This window comes from Vulpes lagopus, chromosome 8 (genome assembly GCF_018345385.1).
Source record: "Vulpes lagopus strain Blue_001 chromosome 8, ASM1834538v1, whole genome shotgun sequence".
NCBI classification, from domain to species: domain Eukaryota; kingdom Metazoa; phylum Chordata; class Mammalia; order Carnivora; family Canidae; genus Vulpes; species Vulpes lagopus.
In genome coordinates this window covers 102,061,175-102,079,301 of record NC_054831.1, presented here as the reverse complement: position 1 = coordinate 102,079,301, position 18,127 = coordinate 102,061,175, and the positions used below count along the sequence as shown (strand labels likewise).

At 50.0% G+C, this 18,127-nt stretch overlaps 1 protein-coding gene across 1 annotated transcript in view; it reads right to left on the bottom strand.

Moving 5' to 3' along the window:
• Window positions 1-8,093: 8,093 nt before the first annotated feature.
• Window positions 8,094-18,127, bottom strand: part of MAST4 (microtubule associated serine/threonine kinase family member 4) — a 538,813-nt gene continuing 528,779 nt past the window's right edge. The window contains 3 exon segments of the mRNA XM_041765742.1: window positions 8,094-14,131; window positions 14,451-14,632; window positions 16,738-16,874. Of these exon segments, the coding sequence (XP_041621676.1) occupies window positions 10,638-14,131; window positions 14,451-14,632; window positions 16,738-16,874 (3,813 nt within the window). The 3' untranslated portion in view covers window positions 8,094-10,637.

The following is an 18,127-nucleotide window of genomic DNA, read 5'->3' as shown; positions in this document are numbered from 1 at the left end:
GCTCTCAAAAGTCTATTCACCTGGGACAGCAGTTGAGACAGCGCATTTACAGTGAACACCAGGTGAAGAAAGCATCTCCGTACACTAGCTGTCTAGAACACAAGAAGCTGGCTTAGTGAGCTTCTGCTGAGGCTGGGGTGTCAGCGATGGTCATACCAAAGGAAAAGAGAGGACAAGACCATTGAATGTAGACAGAGAGAGAGAGGACAGGGCAGGGGAAGGTGTTATGACTTTGGCCTTACAAGGTCCAAAGGGTCATACTTATGGAGGGCTTGACCTTCTGCAGTTTGCACCGGCTGACCGAGAGCTGAAATCTCTACTCAGGTGTTACATTTATATGGCCTGGAATTCTAGAACTAATAACATTGATTAACTTTCATATCCAACTGGAATATATTAGCTCTTCAGGTGAGGGCATAAGAGGGGAACATATTAAGGGTGGAAACGTGGGGAGAGCAAGCTCTCTTTACCTCTGTATCCTTGAGAACAGCAAGAAAGACAGGAAATAGTGAAGAAATGCCACAAACCTCTATTGCAAATGCTCTTAGGGGGATTTTTTTTGCCTGTAGTATTCGGTGGGAGGCCAGGTTGTCTCAGTTGTTCTTGGTTAAGAACACAAGGTGGGGCCTAAGGTAAAATGAGAGAAGCATTTGCCTTGGGTGCAAAATTTAAAGGGGAACCAAAAAACTCAGTGTGCAAGACAAAAATATTTTAATACAATATTCAAAAAACAATATTCAAAAAAGGTTAATGAAAGAAATCCATGGTAAGTAAAATATCAAAGCTTTAAAAAACAGGATCCATAATAATAGCCTCATGCTGAACCACATTAGAACCTGAGGAAAAAGGAAAGATCAGTAATGCTGATCCCGCCTTTGTTTAAAATGTTGATAATTTGTTCACATTTGAGATTTTGTATCAGTTTTCTACTTAATGTCACATTAAAATACTGTCTTCATTATTGAGTTCTTCAGTGCTCCCTTCAATTTAGCGCCCAGGGTGGGTGTCTCACTGGCCTCACCCTGTTCTCACCCTGAGGAATGCATAGAAGTAGGGGTTCCCAGCTAACTCCCAGGCCACAGTCCACCCAGGGCCTATTAGCAGGCATGTTATCTCAGTTTTACTCAGAAGTGCTTACCCCTTGTCCCTTACTTTCTGGAAGCAGGTCAAAGTGTCCAAGAACTTATACCTTGTTCCTCATCCTCAGGTAACTCCCAACTCCTGAGCTCAAAGGCAACCTTCCTTCAAAGCCAAGACAGGCAGGCAGAGATGAATGGGCACCATATCCCCCTGAGCTCTAGGAGGCCTGGACCTGATGAGCGAGGGCAAGCAGGGCACCACTCTGCTAATGAAATGAAACATCACACAATTAGTGGCTTTAATTACCTTGCATATCAGTGTTTGGGAAAACAGGTGCCTAAGGCAGCCATTTAAAGATGTGTGTAGGGACACCTAGGTGGCTCAGTGGTTGAGCAACTGCCTTTGGCTCAGGGTGTGACCCCGGGGTCCCCACAGGGAGCCTGCTTGTCCCTCTGCCTGTGTCTCTGCCTCTCTTGTGTTTCTCATGAATAAATAAACAAAATCTTAAAAAAAAAAACAAAACAAAAACAAAGATGTGTGTGGAAGGAGAAAGTAAATGGTAGAAATATGGGAGATTGGGACTCACCGTCACCTAGCTTCCTTCCTTCCCTGGGCCTAGGATGGTGGGGCAACATTCTGAGAAGGCCAGTTTGAGCCGCTGCTTGGGTTGGTATTGGCCCTGAGTCTGGCAGGGACCAAGGGTCCATAAGTATGACCCTTTGGACCTTGTAAGGCCAGAACCAGGAGCTATCACTGCTAACTTTTTCTCGCTGAGCACTGGGCTCAGGAGGGACCTCATGCAGAAGTAGGCCCAGCTGCCTTGGCCAGGCTCTGCCAGCATGCAGAGCGGGGTGGGGGATGGGGGGTCTTCCAGGCAGCTTCCTAGCTGCTGCTATGGGCAAGTCCCCTCGTTCTAGAGACATGGAGGCAATGGTAGTTAGTTTAAAAGTTCAGGCAGCCAACCCTCCCAAGTCAAGAGAGAGCATCCCTGCTGAGTACTCGACCCCATGCTGCTCACTCTTGTGCAAGAACCTCCGCCTTTGTAGAGTTGGGCAGGAAGACAGCAGAACACAAGGTTCATTTGTTTTGTTGATTGTGTTAATTTGCTTGTGGCCAATCAGATGACCAGCTCTGGAAACTCTGGGAGATATTCCCTGTGGTGACCATGAAGCTGCAAACATCATACTCACTGTTTCCTCCCTCCCTTCTTTCTCTTTCCTCCCTCTTTCTTTGCCATTTATTCACTTCCTCCCCTTTCTCCTTCTCTCTCTCTGCGCTTCCCTCTTTTTGTTGGTTTTATGCTTTCCTTCCTTTCTTCCTTCATCTTCATCACAGAGTATGGAAGTCAACATTGTGAATCCAGTCTAAGACAGAACCAACCCACTGAGTTCCCTGTGCGTTCTAGCAAATTCAGGCTCTTCCCTGACTTCAGGATTCACGCTGTAGCTAGGAAATGCTAATTGCTGACTTACCACTCCATGGCCGCACAAGCCTCCACGATATTTCACCTGTAAACACAAAAACGCAAGTACTCTGTAGGATAGCCATGATGCAGGATGCACCACATGAATGATGGCGGGGTCTTAAGGCCTAGCCGAACGTAATTGCCCATCTCACTTCCATTTATCAGGCATGCGCCCCTTCTATGTAACACAACTTGCTATTCTGTAACTGCACACTGATCTAAGGCTTTGTGACAGCTCCTCTGTTTTAAGCAACAGTAAATTCACCCTGCAAAGTCAGAAAGGGAGCTTTTTGATAGCTGCTGTCAATTTTATTGCTTAATCCTGGTTACTAGGATAGAATCTGTAGACATGGTGTGTTTATTGGTTTTATGTATCGCATGTTGTTACTGCTCTGACAAGCTACTCCTATAAAAATGTGTTATTATTGCATGTTGTAGCTCAGTGAGCTGACCCTGCATTTCAAAGTGTACTGAAGCAAATAGCATGGAAGTCCATAAAAGCCGACCGGCCTCCATCACGGAGCTGCAGCTCCCACATTCTGGTAGCAAATGATACCTTTCCCCAGAACCAGGAGCTATCACTGCTAACTGAACACAGCACAGACCCAAACACAGGCACGATCTGTAGAATTTCAGTACAGGAAACTGTCAAATCATTCCTACTCGTCCAATTCCCCAATAAGTGTCATTTGCAATTTTGAGGTTTACACAAGAATGAGGTAAATGGCTTTTAAATGTTTTTGTAGATTAGTACAGGATGTAAGAGGGGCAGCTGACACTGTTTTCTAATGGCCTTGAATGCTAAAGAAAAAGTTAACTTGAGTTACAATAAGACAGGATGTGATTATTTCTAAGCAAGTCACAACTGGGGGTCCTGGGTGTTTAATTAGCATCAATTGTCTGGAATGTTAAGAGGTAGAATGTCTAATATGGGGTGGGGGTGGGGGAGTAGTTAGCTGGAAGGCTGCAGAAGAATGGACCAGCGAGGTATGGCTCCCAGATATCACCAGAATCATTTGCGTGATTCAGTACCAGACAGACTCCTCTGCCCCACCTCTAGATAGTGGAATTGTGTTAGACTGGGGTTGGCCCTAGACCCTAAGTCAAATGATTTCATGCCAAATATCCTTCCCTAATCCTAATTTTATCAACCAATAGCAAAGTCAGACGTTAGGCTCCATGAGTCAAATGAGTTGAGGGGACCTGCTCTCTATTCTCTAAAAGGAAATTTTGTAACAAAATTTTGAAACAAAGGGCTAAGGAGCCTTCAAATCCAAGGGTGAAACATCTTGGGTGTGAAGCCTGTTAACCTCTTGTCACCCCTGCCAGGCCCGAGACTTGGCTGCTAAATTCCCTTGTTCTCCCACCTAGGCCCTGCCTCTCCTCTATTCCCCTTCCATCTCATCTACTTACACTATGAAATCATTTATTGAATAAGGCCAGCCTTGAAAAAGGAAAGAACTAGTCTACCGATTATTTTAAAAAGCCATTACTGTTCATGAAAAATTAAACAGTGAACTCCATTGAACTGTCATCTCCCCAAATTTAGATATTCTCGAAGCATCTGACTGTTCAAGACAAGGTATTAGATCCCACAAAGGTAAGCAGAGGACAGGTGGCCATGGGAGCATCCACCCATCTCCTTCTCCCTGCATGTTCTTTCATGGGCTTTCTAAACAGCTTGGGTCTCCCTTTTTTGCTTTCTCTTGTCTTTGGAAACAACCTAAATATCCAATAATAGATAAATGACTTAATAAATTAGGAGATGATGTGAACAGATTGGGAGATGTTCTCTATTCCATACGAGGTGGGATAAAAACATTGGAAACCTGTTGGTATCACCAGGAATTAGAGAAATACAACTTAAAATGAGATAAAGGATTATCTCTGTTAGCCTGCAAAAAGCAAGAGCTGAATAACAGCATCGGTGGGATGTGGGGCCATAGGAACTTTGTGCATGGCTTATGGATGTAGATTGGTGTAGTTGTTCTAGAACCCTGTGACAACAATTAGTCAAATTAAACATGTGATCCACAAATTCTGCTAAGGTATACTCTCCAAGAAAATCTCAGATTTCCACAATAATATTTAGTGCAACATTATTTATGAAGGGGAAGTTCAAAGAAGTTTGAGTGTTTATCACTAGGAAAATGGTGAGCCCTGGGTGCTATACTATATGTTGGCAAACTGAACTTAAGTTTTAAAAACCTGGGAAAATGGTTAGGTAAATGTGGAAGACACCCACCACGGGTATTATACAGTAGTCAGAAGCAGTGGGTTAGATAAACTATAGCAGTGTCCTTGAATCTCAAACATCTGGTGTTGGAGGAGGTCATCAATAGGACATGACTGGTTGACCCGGGAGCTGGACCTGCCCAATCAGAGGCTCCTCGTGCCCTCCCCTGTTCCTGGAACGTATACTCTACCCACTGCTCCCACCATGGGAGCTGGTTTCAAGGAGCAACCTTGAGAGTGCAATGTTCTGTAGATCTGGACAGTACACATAACTGAACCCAGTTAAGAACTCTATAGAAACTTTTAAGATCCTGACACGTGGCTGCAGAGATCTACTTGTCCGTGGCCACCCATGACAAGCCTCCTAATGTAAGTTTCCTGGCTGATTAAATTTTCCACCTACCCATCTGGACTTGTTTGCTTCTTTCTTCCATGTCTCCTCCCTCTTCGGGGCCAGGGGCCAGTTTGGGAACCAACCTAGAGAGCTTGATGGGACAAAAAAACCCAAAACACCCAAATGATATAGTAACACTATCATTTTTATGAATTAAAAATACACACATTCAAAACAATACCAGTATTTTGTTAAGAACATGAAAAGATAAACCATTTCATTAGCCTGGCTGCCTAGAGGGTGGGGGGGGGGTGGGGGAATGAAAGGAAGTGTGGGGGTAGAGTGAATGAGCTCTGGCATGAACTGGCCAAACAGTGGAGAGCAAGACCGCCTCAATGGCCTGCCTCTGAGGCTCTCTGCTGGGAGTTAAAGCATGATGGCACGTCTATAAAGTGAAATGCCATTATGAACAATACTGCAGAAGTGTATTTATAGATGTTGAAGTGTATCCGTGATTTGATACTGAACAAAAGAGATCAGCAAACATCGTATCCACTATTATTTCAGTTCTTTGAAAAAAGTTAAAAACCTCTCTCAAATGGAGAATGGCCGAGTGGCTGGGGGGATCGCAGCACTGCTCTGTATTTCTGATTTGCCTTCCATGACCATGGTATGCAATGAAAAGACAGTTTTGTTATTTTTTTTTTTTTTTAAGAAAGCCTTTTTTTTTTTTTTTGGTTTCTACAGAGGGACAAGAAGAATGAAGAGGTCACCAGTTGTGCGAATTGACAGGTACTGAAAAAAGGAGGCAGCCTTTTCCTAGGGCTTTGTGTTTTTAGGTACAAAGGGTCAAGCCCAAGCTTTACTGGTTGCTTTGCTTTTCCTTGAGGTCAGGGAGCCCCAGCTGTCCCGAGGCTGCCCGCGGAAGCCGAGTGGAGGCCGAGGAGCCGGGGCTGCAGGTGGCACCTGCCCGACGGCTGGGGGTGGCCAGTTGGCCGTCGCCCCGATCCTGCCTCTGGCCGGGAGTGCCCGGTCGGTGTGGCACCATTGGACACGCACGTGTACTCTGGAGAGATGGAATTTTCAGGCCAAGGATTTTTACTTAGACACGTTCTAGGGCTGGAGCTTATGGCTCTGCCAGCCTGACATATGAAGATCTGGGAACCGCAACGTGCTTGCCCCAGGCCTCGCAACAGCTCCATCCTCCCTCATACTGATGGCAGGCTCCAGGCGGCGCTGAACCTAACAGGCCACACTCAGCGGCTTCCAGCTTTGCAGCATTGATAGGCTTCTTGCTGCGCGGGGCGGCGGCCGCACCTAGCAGCCACGCACAGCAGAACTTTCTTTTCTCTGCATCCGGATAGACTAGACGGGCGTGTCACCGAGTCCACGGGGCACTCAAGTTCCCAGAGCAGGTTCCCTGTTTGAAGCGCTGTCCTGCATGCACCTGCTGGGACGGACAGTCCCGACGTCAGCCTGTGGAAGAGCCGTCTACCTGGTCTCTGGTAGGCAGGGTCCCAGACATCAGGGGCAAGTTGTTGCATGTTTTTCTGTGAGGACAGGCGCCAAGGTTCCAGCCCACAGCCCAAGGGGTCTGAACTGCTAGTATGGGAACCTGGGTCAGAGTGACTGCCTTTTAGTGTGCAAAAAGTAGTGTGAACCAAGGTTCAACCAAGCTGTGGTCACTTCTAACTCTCACAGATACTTAAGACATGTACAATATTCGTTGGGGGTGGGCGGAGAACTGGAAAAATAAAGGAATAACACAAATAACTGCTTTTAGGAGTAAGTTAAAACCATACAGGTAGGTGGGAAATTAAATTTAGAGAGCTGCCCTACCATTGAGTTCCTTAATGCCTGGCCTGTATCGAAGGAAGCAGATTTCTGTAGTCACTAAAGTGACGCTTTTTCATGTTATGTTTGTGTGGTGAAGCGAAAATGCTAGGTGATTGCCTACTGATTAATTAGAATTAATAAGGCGCCCTATTACAGAAAACGATTAGCTTCCTTGGCTCGTGGTTTCCCACCAATCATCACACATGTAATCTTGTGCCCTGTGATTTTTTGCCATGTGAAGAAAGAGACAATGGGATGGCTTAGATCATTCAGAGGGGCCCAGATCTGACTTCACAGGACACCTGGTACCATTTAGGAAGGTCAAGGCCTTTAGGGCCCGAAAAAAAAATCTGGATTCTAATCCCAATCCTCTTTCCAGGGTGTATATTAAACAAATGACATAGATTCTCTGGGTGTTTGCTCACCTGTACAATGGGGCTGCTGCCGCCATCTGGTTTGGGGTTCAAATGACATGGGAGATGAAAAGCATCCTGCCCAGCACTACGTGTATATATACGAGTAGACAATAAATGTCAGGCTGCTTCTTTCCTTCCTGGTGGTTTCGATGGCTTTGATTATGAGGAAGGACACAGGAAGGGGAGGAAATGAAAGACAACAAGGCACGGTGCTAATTGATGGAGGAAGGTTTTAGGAGAAACGGAGGAGATGGTGTCACTGAGGAAGAGACTTTAGGAGGGCAGTGACCGTGGTGTGGAAGGTGGTTAAGTTTTACAGGCAAGGCATACGGTTGGTAGAAAAGTAGGGAGGTGTTATAGGAACATATTAATCTTTAAGAATAGAATATTTGTAGGAGTTAAAAAAAATTAGGGGCACCTGAGTCACTCAGTTGGTTAAATGTCTGCCTTCAGTTCAGGTCATGATCCCGGGACCCTGGGATCGAGCCTCATGTTGGGCTCCCTGCTCGGTGGGGAGCCTACTTCTCCCTCTCCCTCTGCTACTCCCCCTGCTTGTGCTCTCTCCCTCTTTCTCTCTCTCCCAAATAAATAACATCTTTAAAAGAAATTAGCAAACCATTCCCTTCCACAGAAAGCAATCTGCAAAACCCCATACTTACCATAATATACAGTTATATTCAGTAGCATTTTGGAGATGTGTATATACAAGAAAAGAACATATTAGTCATTATGTTTTCATGCTAAATTTTTATTTCAATGTTATGCAACTGCATAAGTATAAATATTTGTTCAATATACAACAATTATGACATCCATAGGGAATTTCTTAGAGAAAATAAGACTGCAAACACTTTATTGCACAGATCCTAACAAACTTTTAAGCTGGTAAATCTACAGCTGGGAGTAATACCGAGGAGCACATCTTACAATCACAGGAGACTGACCAAATAGAACACAGGAGAATTTCTACCAGCTGATTGGAGAGGTTTACAACAACAAACAGGTATTACATGAATGCAACCTTAAGTACTCTTTACTCATCCAAAATGCAAAAACATATTTGGCAAAAATGGTAATACACTATACAAAATATACATAAAAATATCATTTGTAAACAAGCAGCTAGTTGTGCTTTAAAGGAAACGGGACAGTTAAAAAGCAAAGGCTGTAAACCATGAACTACCTCCCCGATAGACCTGTCGTGATGTCTGAGTACAGAGGATGGGGTTATGACAACCACCCAACACAGATATGAATTATAAATGTCGAGACCACTTTGGAAACCGATTTAAGTTTTTTTACGGTATTTGTTTCTTCTGCAATTTCACAATGTAGTGATGGGGTATAGCTAAAACACACGGGGAAAAAACCATGGGCAAGGAGACTTTTTTTTTTTTTTTTTTTTGCCATTGCCAACTCATTGTACAATGAAGGACAACCAAGTAGACGGTTAAGTTATGCTTTTGTTTTTGGAGAAGAGCAGGGTTTACAGCCTCGCTAAATAATTTACACTCCACGGGCTGTGCTTAGATGAACAATTTTATAGCTTGAAGATACTAAGACCTCCGAGGGGGTTTGGGTGCTAAATGAGTATTTATTGGTAATTTTTTCCCCTCTTAAAAAACAAAACTAAAAAAATCCTGCTATGGATCCCAAACATCTTATAAAGACTTATCTGTGTGTTTTTCCTCTTAGTGCCTTAGTACTCGTGTCAGCAAGTGTCACCTTACAATACAAAACAAGCCACCAGGACAACTGCAACAAAAACGAACAAAAAACCCCCCTCAGCACTAAAATGATTTGACGAATTCTACATATTCCATGGTATACAAAATTTAAATAAGGCTTAGCAAAAGTAAAAAGGACACATTCAAGCACCAAATAGCTCCACCAAGTCTTTTTGTTAAAAAATGCTGCTCTTTATTAATACAGTATTTTTTTTTTTGCATACAAATAAAGAGATCATGTTATGTAATGTATGGAGCTACTCGATGCGTCAGAAATGAATGTGAAACCCAGGAACTTGCTAAAAACAGCAAGCTTCATCTACAACATAAGGCCCCAGCTATGTATTAAAATGTATCTGATGTCCTGATTATTCATTAATATATATGCTATGATGCCAAAATCCACCCCCGTTTTCCCTCAAAAAAAAAAAAAAAAAAGCAAATTTAAAACCTCTTCCAATGCCTGATGCTTCTTAACTCAATTTAATACTATCAGATTTGTGTGCGGCCAGTGATTTTTCCTTTTTGTTCAAGAGCAGGGCTGGTGCAAAACTACTACAAAATGTGTGCTTCTGGACTAGTGACTCATAGCATACAGGCCTGAGTTTAAGAGCATGAAAAGAAGGGAAAGTAACAAAAATAAAGTTGACGTGTGTTTATAGCCCCCACGACAGCCAGGGTGAAGACCCTGCACATCCCCCCCTACGGACAAGGACAACGGGCCTTCCAGACAGTTGGACCCCGGATCAGAACGTCCACTCGGATGGCTGTGAAGTGAAAATGGTTAGCTCCACTGGTTCCGGCCATTCCGAACGGAGGAAGGTTCCAAACGCCGCGATCAGAGTAGCTCTCGCTCTAAGATCTGGAAACACAGGTGGCCAGATACAGCGACTATCAAAATCTCTCTTTAAAGACACACACACAGACTCACGATCTACTGCAGCTAGGGCTTCCGTTCCTCTTTAACTCTACTCGGAATCTTTTAACTTAGAAAAACGTAGCCTTGAAATCTCCTCCTAGACCACAGGCCAAAACATGTGGCTGGATGCGTATATACACGGACAGGAGTGTAGCCAGACTTTTCCATTTTCCATACACCCGATTTTAACCGCTGTGGCTTCCTTACTAGGTTAGGATTAAGTGGTAAAGCAAAAATCTTAACTGGAAGAAAGAAAAGAAAAACACCCACCAAGAAAGAAAAGAAAGAAAGAAAGAAATTAAGAAAAAAAAAAAAAAAGCCGTGGTAAAACAACGCAATCAGCAGCAAGGTACCGACTCTACATCCCAAGCCAAACACGCGGGAGGGTATTTACAGCGCACATCCTTCTCCTCGACAACCCTCGACCGCAAGGTCCGCGTTGTCGCTGTTTGTCCAAACACCGAACGGTGTCAGTTCTACCGGGGACAGTCGGGGGGAGGGGCAAGTGGAAGGGGATCCGCCTGTGCCCCGCCCGCGGCCGCGCTGCTTTGGAAGGAGGTGGAGGCGCAGGTGTGCAGCAGGTGCATGGCTGGTGCACATCCCGGGGGCTGCCCTGGGCGCCCCGCTACAACGCCTTTTTGTGGGGGCTGCTCCGCAGGGGCTCCCGCCCCCGCCTCTGCCGCACCACGAAGTCCTTCTCGGGGGACAGGGCGACGGCGGGCCGCTCGGGGTTGGGCGCGGGGGCCGCCCTGGTGACCTCGCGGGCCGCGCCCGGTTTCCGGGCGGGAGGCGGCGGCGCGGGGCCAGGCTGCTGCAGCTCCAGGGACGCCGAGCTCCGGAAGGACGGCAGCGAGTCGCTCTTGGGCATCGGGGCTCGGCCCCCGCCCCCGCCGCCCGCGGCCCCCCGGGCCCCGGCTCCCGGGAAGCCCGCGGAGCAGCTGCGGGACTTCTCGGGCGGGGCCGCGGCCGAGGGTGGGGCGGCGGGCAGGGCGGTGGGCGTGACCGCGGCCGAGGAGGTGGGCGTGGCCGCGGGTGGGGCGGTGGGCGTGGCCGCAGCGGTGGGCGTGGCCGCGCTCCTGCTCGCCCCGCCCACCGGCGTCTGCGCCCCCGGGGCCCCGGCCTTGGCCTCGCGGGGGGCCGGGGGGAGGCCGGCGGCCGGCCCGTCGGGCGCTTCGGGGCCCCGCTTGTCCTGGGCCTTCCCGTCGGCGGGAGCCCGCGGCCCCACGCTCCCGTCCGTCTGTCCGCACGGAGCGGGGCAGTCTTTCACAGTGGATGGCTTGGGGTGCTTGGGGCACGCGCTCTGCTGCTCCCCGGCGCTGGCGACGCTCCGGGGCGGCTCGTCGGGGGGGCGCCCCCCGCCGGGCGGGGTCGGCCTGGCGCCGAGGAGGCCCCCCTGGGCGTGCGGGGGAGCCGCGCCCAGCACCGCCCCGCCGCCGCCCTGCCCCTCGGGGCCGGCAACAGCGGGCGCCGCGCTCGGCCTCTGCGAGGAGGGCGCCCTGTCCGGGGGCGCGGACCTCGGGGCGCCGTCCTGGGGGCCCAGGCTGGGCGCCGCGGCCCCGGGCGGGCTCCCCGGCTGTCCGGCCGAGCAGGGGCTGGGCGAGCCGCGGGGCGGCCGCGGCGGCGGGCCGGGCAGCTCCTGGGCGGCGGGCGGGGGGCCGCTGCTCCCGCGCGGCTGCACCGGCCGCTCCTTCCTCTCCGGCTCCTTGGGGGCGTCCTTCTGCACAGGCGGGCAACCGGGGAGCTGCCTTCCCTTCCCGTTCTCGGGGCCGGGGGGCTGCAGGGTCCACCGCGCGGGAGGGGCCCCCCCCCCTCCGCCTCCCCCCCCCGCCCCTCCTCCCCCCCCTCTCCCCCCGCCCCCCCCGCCCCTCCCTCCTCCCCGGCCCGGCTCCCTCTCACAGGGAGCCCCCGCCGAGCGCAGACAAGGGTCCTCCGGGGCCCGCGGCCTCCCCTCGTCCCGGCCGTCCCCGTGGCTCGCCTTCCCGCAGGACCCCCAAGCCCTCTCCGCGGTGTGGGGCTGTGCGTGGACCTCCGGGTGGGTCCTTGCCCCAGAGGGCACGTGTCTGGAATCGTCGCCGGTTTTAGCAGCTTCTGCTGGACACGCCTCCGCGGAGGGCTCCCGGGGGGTGTCCGGCCTGGCGTTGGCCCGCTGGCCCCTGGCGGCCGGAGGGCCCCTGTCGGAGGACTGCCTCCCACTGAGCTGCTCTCTGGAGGGCGCGCGGTCAGCAGGCGTCAGGCCGCGGGACCGGGGTGGCTCGGCCGCGGGGGGGCCCTGCCCCAGGAAGGGGCCGGGTCTCGGCTCGGGCGCGTGGCCTTGGTGTCGGCTGCAGCCCCCCTCTCTCGGCTGGGGGTCGCTTTCGGGGGCTGTCACCACGCTCCTGGCCCCGCGGGAGGCTTTCCTGTCCCGCTTCAGCTCAGGGTCCGGCAAGGGGCCGCCTGGAGAGTTCTGGAGGCCTCGGCTGGCTGGGAAGCGGGGCTCCAGCAGGTAGGACTTACTCATCCTGAGGCCGGCGGGGGAAGGCTCCCTCTGGGCGGTCTCCGCCTTAGAGGCCCCACCGCCTGGGGGGGCGGGTGGCACAGGGGTCCCCACGTCCCTGGCCGGGCTGGGGGTCTGCGCGGGCTCGGGGGAAGGCAGCTCGGTCTTGGATGCCTGAGGCCCAGACAGGAGAGCGATATCCAGAGTGCCCTCAATGGGCTTCAGGCAGGACACAGACCTGCCTTCCAGCTTATACTCGGACGGGCTTTTCCGGACTGGGGACTCAGGAGCCACCAGGCCCCCCTTCTCCACCCCGCCGTCCCCCCGGCCGGCTAGGGCCTTGAGAGGGACAAAGGAAACGGCGCTGATCTGAGCCGGGTGGGCACCGCTGATGAACGCTCGGCCCTCAGAGGCGGGCAGGGCCTCCTGCTGCCCGCCCACGGCCCGGCCTGGGTTCCCGGGCAGGCTCTCATGGGCAGTAGAGGTCATCTTGGGCTTGAGCACGGGACACAGGCTGTCATCTTTGTCTTCAAATGACATCTTCTTTCGGAGGTAATCGATGTTGGCCAGTTTGCTGTCTAACTTCTCACATCGGAGGCACTCCTTGGCCGGGGGGGCCTTCTCCAGGTTTTCAGCCTTCCCAGAGCTGGACCTGTCGGCGGAGTGACTCAGGCCGTCCTGGAGGATGCTGGGAGCAGAGGTGCGCTTGAAGTCACAGACGCCCTGGCTGTGGTCCCCGGGTGCCCCTTCCGAGGCGGCCCCCTCGCTGGCCCGAACGCTGGCCTGCTTGTGAAGAGCCCCTTTCAGCAGACTGCCCAGGGACGGCGGCTCCTGCGAGGCCACTTTGCTTTCAAAATGACTCGACCTCTCTAATGCCTTTGGATATAGTTTCTTCTCCCTGTCTTCCAGCCTGAAAGTAGAGAGGGCCTCCAAATCGCTGCCGAGTCCGTGGGATTTCTGGTGGGGATCCTGTTTGTCCGGGAGGCCATCGGGTTTCTTCGCTACCACCTTGGCCTTGAGCTTCTCTCGGTCCAGCTCGTCCACGGACTCCTGTCTCCCCAGCTTCCGGGAGACGGGGCGCTTCAGGCAGCCTTGCTCCACGGGCCTGGCGCGGCTCAGGGAGGGCGCGTCGCACACGGTCTCCTCCAGGCTCTGCAAGCTCACCTCCCGCTGAGGCTGCTCCCGCTGCACCTCCTCCTGGGTCACCTCTAGGCTGTGCTTGCGGGAGCACAGGTGCTTCTTGTCACTGCCGTAGGAGGGGGAGAGCTTCTCCTCCGACTGCACGCGCTTGAGCAGCGGGGACCTGGGGGGCTCTGCGCTCTTGGGCCTCACGATGTGTCTGACGATGGTGGGAGGGGAGTGCATCTTGCTGGGAAAGGCCTGGGCGATCTTGGAATTGCCGAGCGAGTGACCCAGCAGAGGGGATGGCGACCGCTGTGGGGAGGTGGGCTGCGGTGTGGGAGAGGGGGTCCGGGCCAGGGGGGACAGTGGGATGCTGCCGGCCGACTTCCGCCTCCCGGACCGGTAGCGCTGTCCGCTGAGCTTGGGGGCCAGGCCGTGGAGGGTGCTGGGCCGGATGTGTCCTGAGCCCGCTGGGGAATTGGGGGCACTGGAGCTCGGGGAGCTGCTCTGTGAGGAATTAGTACCTGCGTGGAAAACAGAAGGCTGTGAGCACTCCCTCCCTCTTCTTCCTGTGCTTCCCGCCTGCCCCAGCTGTTGCAGATCAGGTCGGATAAAGGCCAGCTTTGCACTTAACCCAGGGATACACGCCTGTTCACGTAGGCCCTCCCCACGCCGGGGTTCAGGCCAGTGCTTCCTGCCCTAAGGGTCTACGCAGCCTCGTCTCAGGGCCACCCTCTCAATCCCGTCCACCACCACCTAGGGCCTGAGCCTCCTGTCCCTCAGGAGCTCAGAGAGTGATCCTGACCTCCTCTCACCTGTCCCTTGCTGGGGGGCCTCACTCACCTGATGGGAAGTCAGGGGTGGAGCGGTAGCTGGGCGTGGGGGAGCGGGGAGACAAGCTGTGCGTGGGGGAACCTGGGAGGCTCTCCCCTGATGACAGGGACCGGTTGAGACAGGAGAAACTCCTGCTGGTATGGAGTAAAGGGGACGGCTGCTTGGCTAGTTTTTTGAAGAGGGACCTCCTCCTAGAGTGGAAGCAAGAGGAAACCAATGAGATTCGACACTCGGGGTCCCCTACCATCTCCCCACAACACCAGCACAGTCCCTTTACACCTCTGCACCAGGGAAGGCCTTACGGCGGCAGGTTCTACGCTAAAGGCATGTTGGTTCTCACTTTTCAAGTGAAAAACCTTCTAATGACTTAGAAAGGAAGAGTCTTTGATAGGATACATCGGAAGCTCTCTTAATTCCAAAGACTTTAGGAAGAGCTGAGGAAATGAGGAAAAATACAAAATATGTATTCATTTATTTATTTGTCAGGTTTATGAGGAGGGCGTCCTTCACCTGAATGCTTCTAAGCATGCGCCCCCTCAGATCCCAAAACACACTTTCATAAGAGATAATACCAGGTAAATCTCTGGAAGAGGAACCATCACCTTGGATATAGAATTCTTTAATGGTGATACACTGAGCAGAGGCTGTATCTAGGAGGGGCTGTTTGCTCTGCTTATTCCACCCTGGGCTCTTGAAAATTCCTAATGACAATGTAGGTTGTACATTAACATAGAAAAAGCGAGAAAGGTGAACTGAAGCTTATCGTATCAGCAGGGCACCAGACACTGAGCTGCAGCAGAAGCAAATGTGTATTTAGTGCTCAACAAGCATATCTTAAAGCAAAAAAAAAAAAAAAAAAAAAAAAAAAAAAAAAAAAGGAAAGCTTCAGATGGCTGTAAAAAGTTCTTTTGCCTTTACCATCATGCAAGCCTCATTCACCCCCAGAGAGCTTAAACAAGTTTCAACACCGCTGCCCCTCTGCAACAGTGTGTTCTCTGACTTAAAAGCACAATCAGAATATAAAGCGCACATTAAAAAAATACAGAAACCATTCACTTAGCTCATAAAGCGTACATCTCAGAATCTGTGCATTTGATTTTAATCAAAGTAATAAATGTATGTGGGTTAAACAATTAAGTCATTCTCTATAGTTCATAAAGAAAATAAGCAAGTCCGCTACTCTGCCCTTGGCCCACTCACCAGAGAAACCACTTTCTTCTCCATTAGCAGTTTCTTCTCCTACCTGTCTGCACATTGCTCAGTGATCTCTTTATGTTTTCGTTTCTCAGTTCCAGAAACGATCTATTGATTTCCTAGCTCAGAAGATGAGAATGAAGCTCTGACACAAGCCCCTCCCACCCTCTGACCAAATACACTACTGCATTTCTATCCCTCCCTCTAGAGCTAAACCAAAACTTTCAGTTAGAAAAAAGGCTGCCCCCCGCTTTTTTTTTCTTATTCCCCCTCTATTTTATATTATAAATAATTGTTCACAGCTGGGCTACGCAAAGCAGGATCCCATTTCCTTTCTTGCTTGCTGTCGTCTTTCCTGGAGTTAATAAGCATTCCCATTTTATTTGCTTATTTCCCCACGTTTCTATCATCAAAAATCCTCATACAGTCAGACACATTAGATCCACCTGGGCAAAGGAAAGATGCTGCTGTGGTATCATGCAGGGAGCCCATCCAGACAGTTGTCTGGCAAGAAATGTCCCCACTCAGACACAAACGTGCATCTCGCCAGTGTCCGCACAGAGCACAAAAAGACTGCCTCCCAGATTGCAAATGTGTAACCCAGTTAGATCTTCAGTCAGTAAAGCAAAACCCCTTTATTTTTAGGCTTATTTGGATGCTTTAAAGCGATCACTATTTTCGAGTACCTAGTATTAAAAAAAATAGCAGTTGTTTGTTTTTAGATAACATAAAGGACATTAGTAAATGGAGATTTAATGCTAAAAACTGCCTGAAGGTCCAGTGCCTTAAATCCAACTCTCCTGAAGTAAAGTCTAGAGGCTTAAGTAACAGCAAAGGGCTTTACATGGTACTCACACAGGGGGAAAAAAAAAGAAAAAAGAAAAAGCAATCTGAATTCTTCTATGAGGTAACATGTAAATCTTTTCATTGTGAAAAATGATGCTGTTATGAATATGAACTTTAATGTATAAATATTTGAACCACAGCATGAAATTCCTCACAGAGAAATGGACCTTTCTCATAATGCGTTTAAATTAGGTAAGGAGAAGCTTTCCTCCAACAGGGTCTATACCAAGCTCACAAAAATGCTGCTTGAACTAACCTTTCTAGACTTTCTTTCTTCTTAGATTTCTTGCTCCGCCTCACCATCCGGCTCTTATAGCTGTTTCTCCTGGCTGGTCCCGTTTTGATTGATGTGTTTTCAAATGGAGTAGTAGTGATTGACACCTTATTTCCACTCTGTAAAAAAAAAAAAAAAAGAAAAAAGAAAAATTGTGGTGGTATTAAAGGGAAATTCTGGGAGGAAACGAGATCAGAACCTGGACGAGAGATTCAAAGACAAATAAAGGTACGTAAAGACATACGGACAAAAGCCTTCTATTTCTAAATAACCTTTGGAGCAATGACATCCTAACACAAAGGGGGCAGAAGGCAAAAATGACTTTTTTTTTAATGACAGGTTTCTTTAAGAGGGCAGGATCTGGACTCCACAGATGTGAGTTCAAATCCAAGTTCTGTGACCTCAGCAGGTTGCTTCTGGTTCCTATACCTCAAACACTTGCACCGTGTAACAGAGGAGTCCTACCTGGCTCACGGGGGCCGTGGGAGGATTACATGGCATGGAGTTAGTAAAGCCTTCAGCACCGAGTGGGACACATGGAGAGGACTCTATAAATAGCAGTTATCTTCATCCATATGTATTTAGTATAAATGTGCCCAGGGGCTGTCTGTTCTTGGTTGATTTATTTTTTGTTTTTCTCCTTTTTGTGTTTTTCCTTTGACCTAGAAATCATAGCCTAGCAAAACTGAATGAGATTTTTATTTTTAATTATTTTAAAAGATTCCTTTTCTGTCATCGTAAAACCTGTCAGCCTGCAGAGCTGCAAAGTTTATGCCGGCGAGTACAAAACAGCCTCTCTTTAACCAGGTCACGCACGGCGAGGTAACTCCTGGTGGATTTCCAGGCCCTTCGCTCAGTGCTGGGACAGGGCTTACTGGGCAGGCCCTGAGGGTGGACAGCAGAGGTGGAGTCAGAAGCCAGGCTGAGGGGCGCCTAGGGCAGACGGTAGGCTGATCCCCCCTTCCCTCCTGCATCAATGACCTCTTCTTGAATTTCTTAATACCCAGGGGAGAAACATGTCCTTTCAAAGTCACAGATGGCCCTGATTACCTGGAAAAGACAAGGAACATAAGGAGAAGGATCTTTTAAAGAAGCCTACGCCTGGAAAACCCCTAGCAGCCCAGCTCTAAGTGGTACTAAGTGACGGGGAGTTGAGTGTGGTGGGGGCAGAGCACCAAACCCGTGGGGACTGACTGCTTTCATGTTAACATCGATTCCCCCTCTCCAATTTGGGAAATAATATACCACCTTACGAAGAAGAAATTATAAAGTATAAGTAAAACTAAAAATCATCGAAGAGCCTATCCCTCAGCTAACATTGGTAATATTTCAGCATCATTTCCTGACCTTTTCTCAGGCACGTATAAATGAA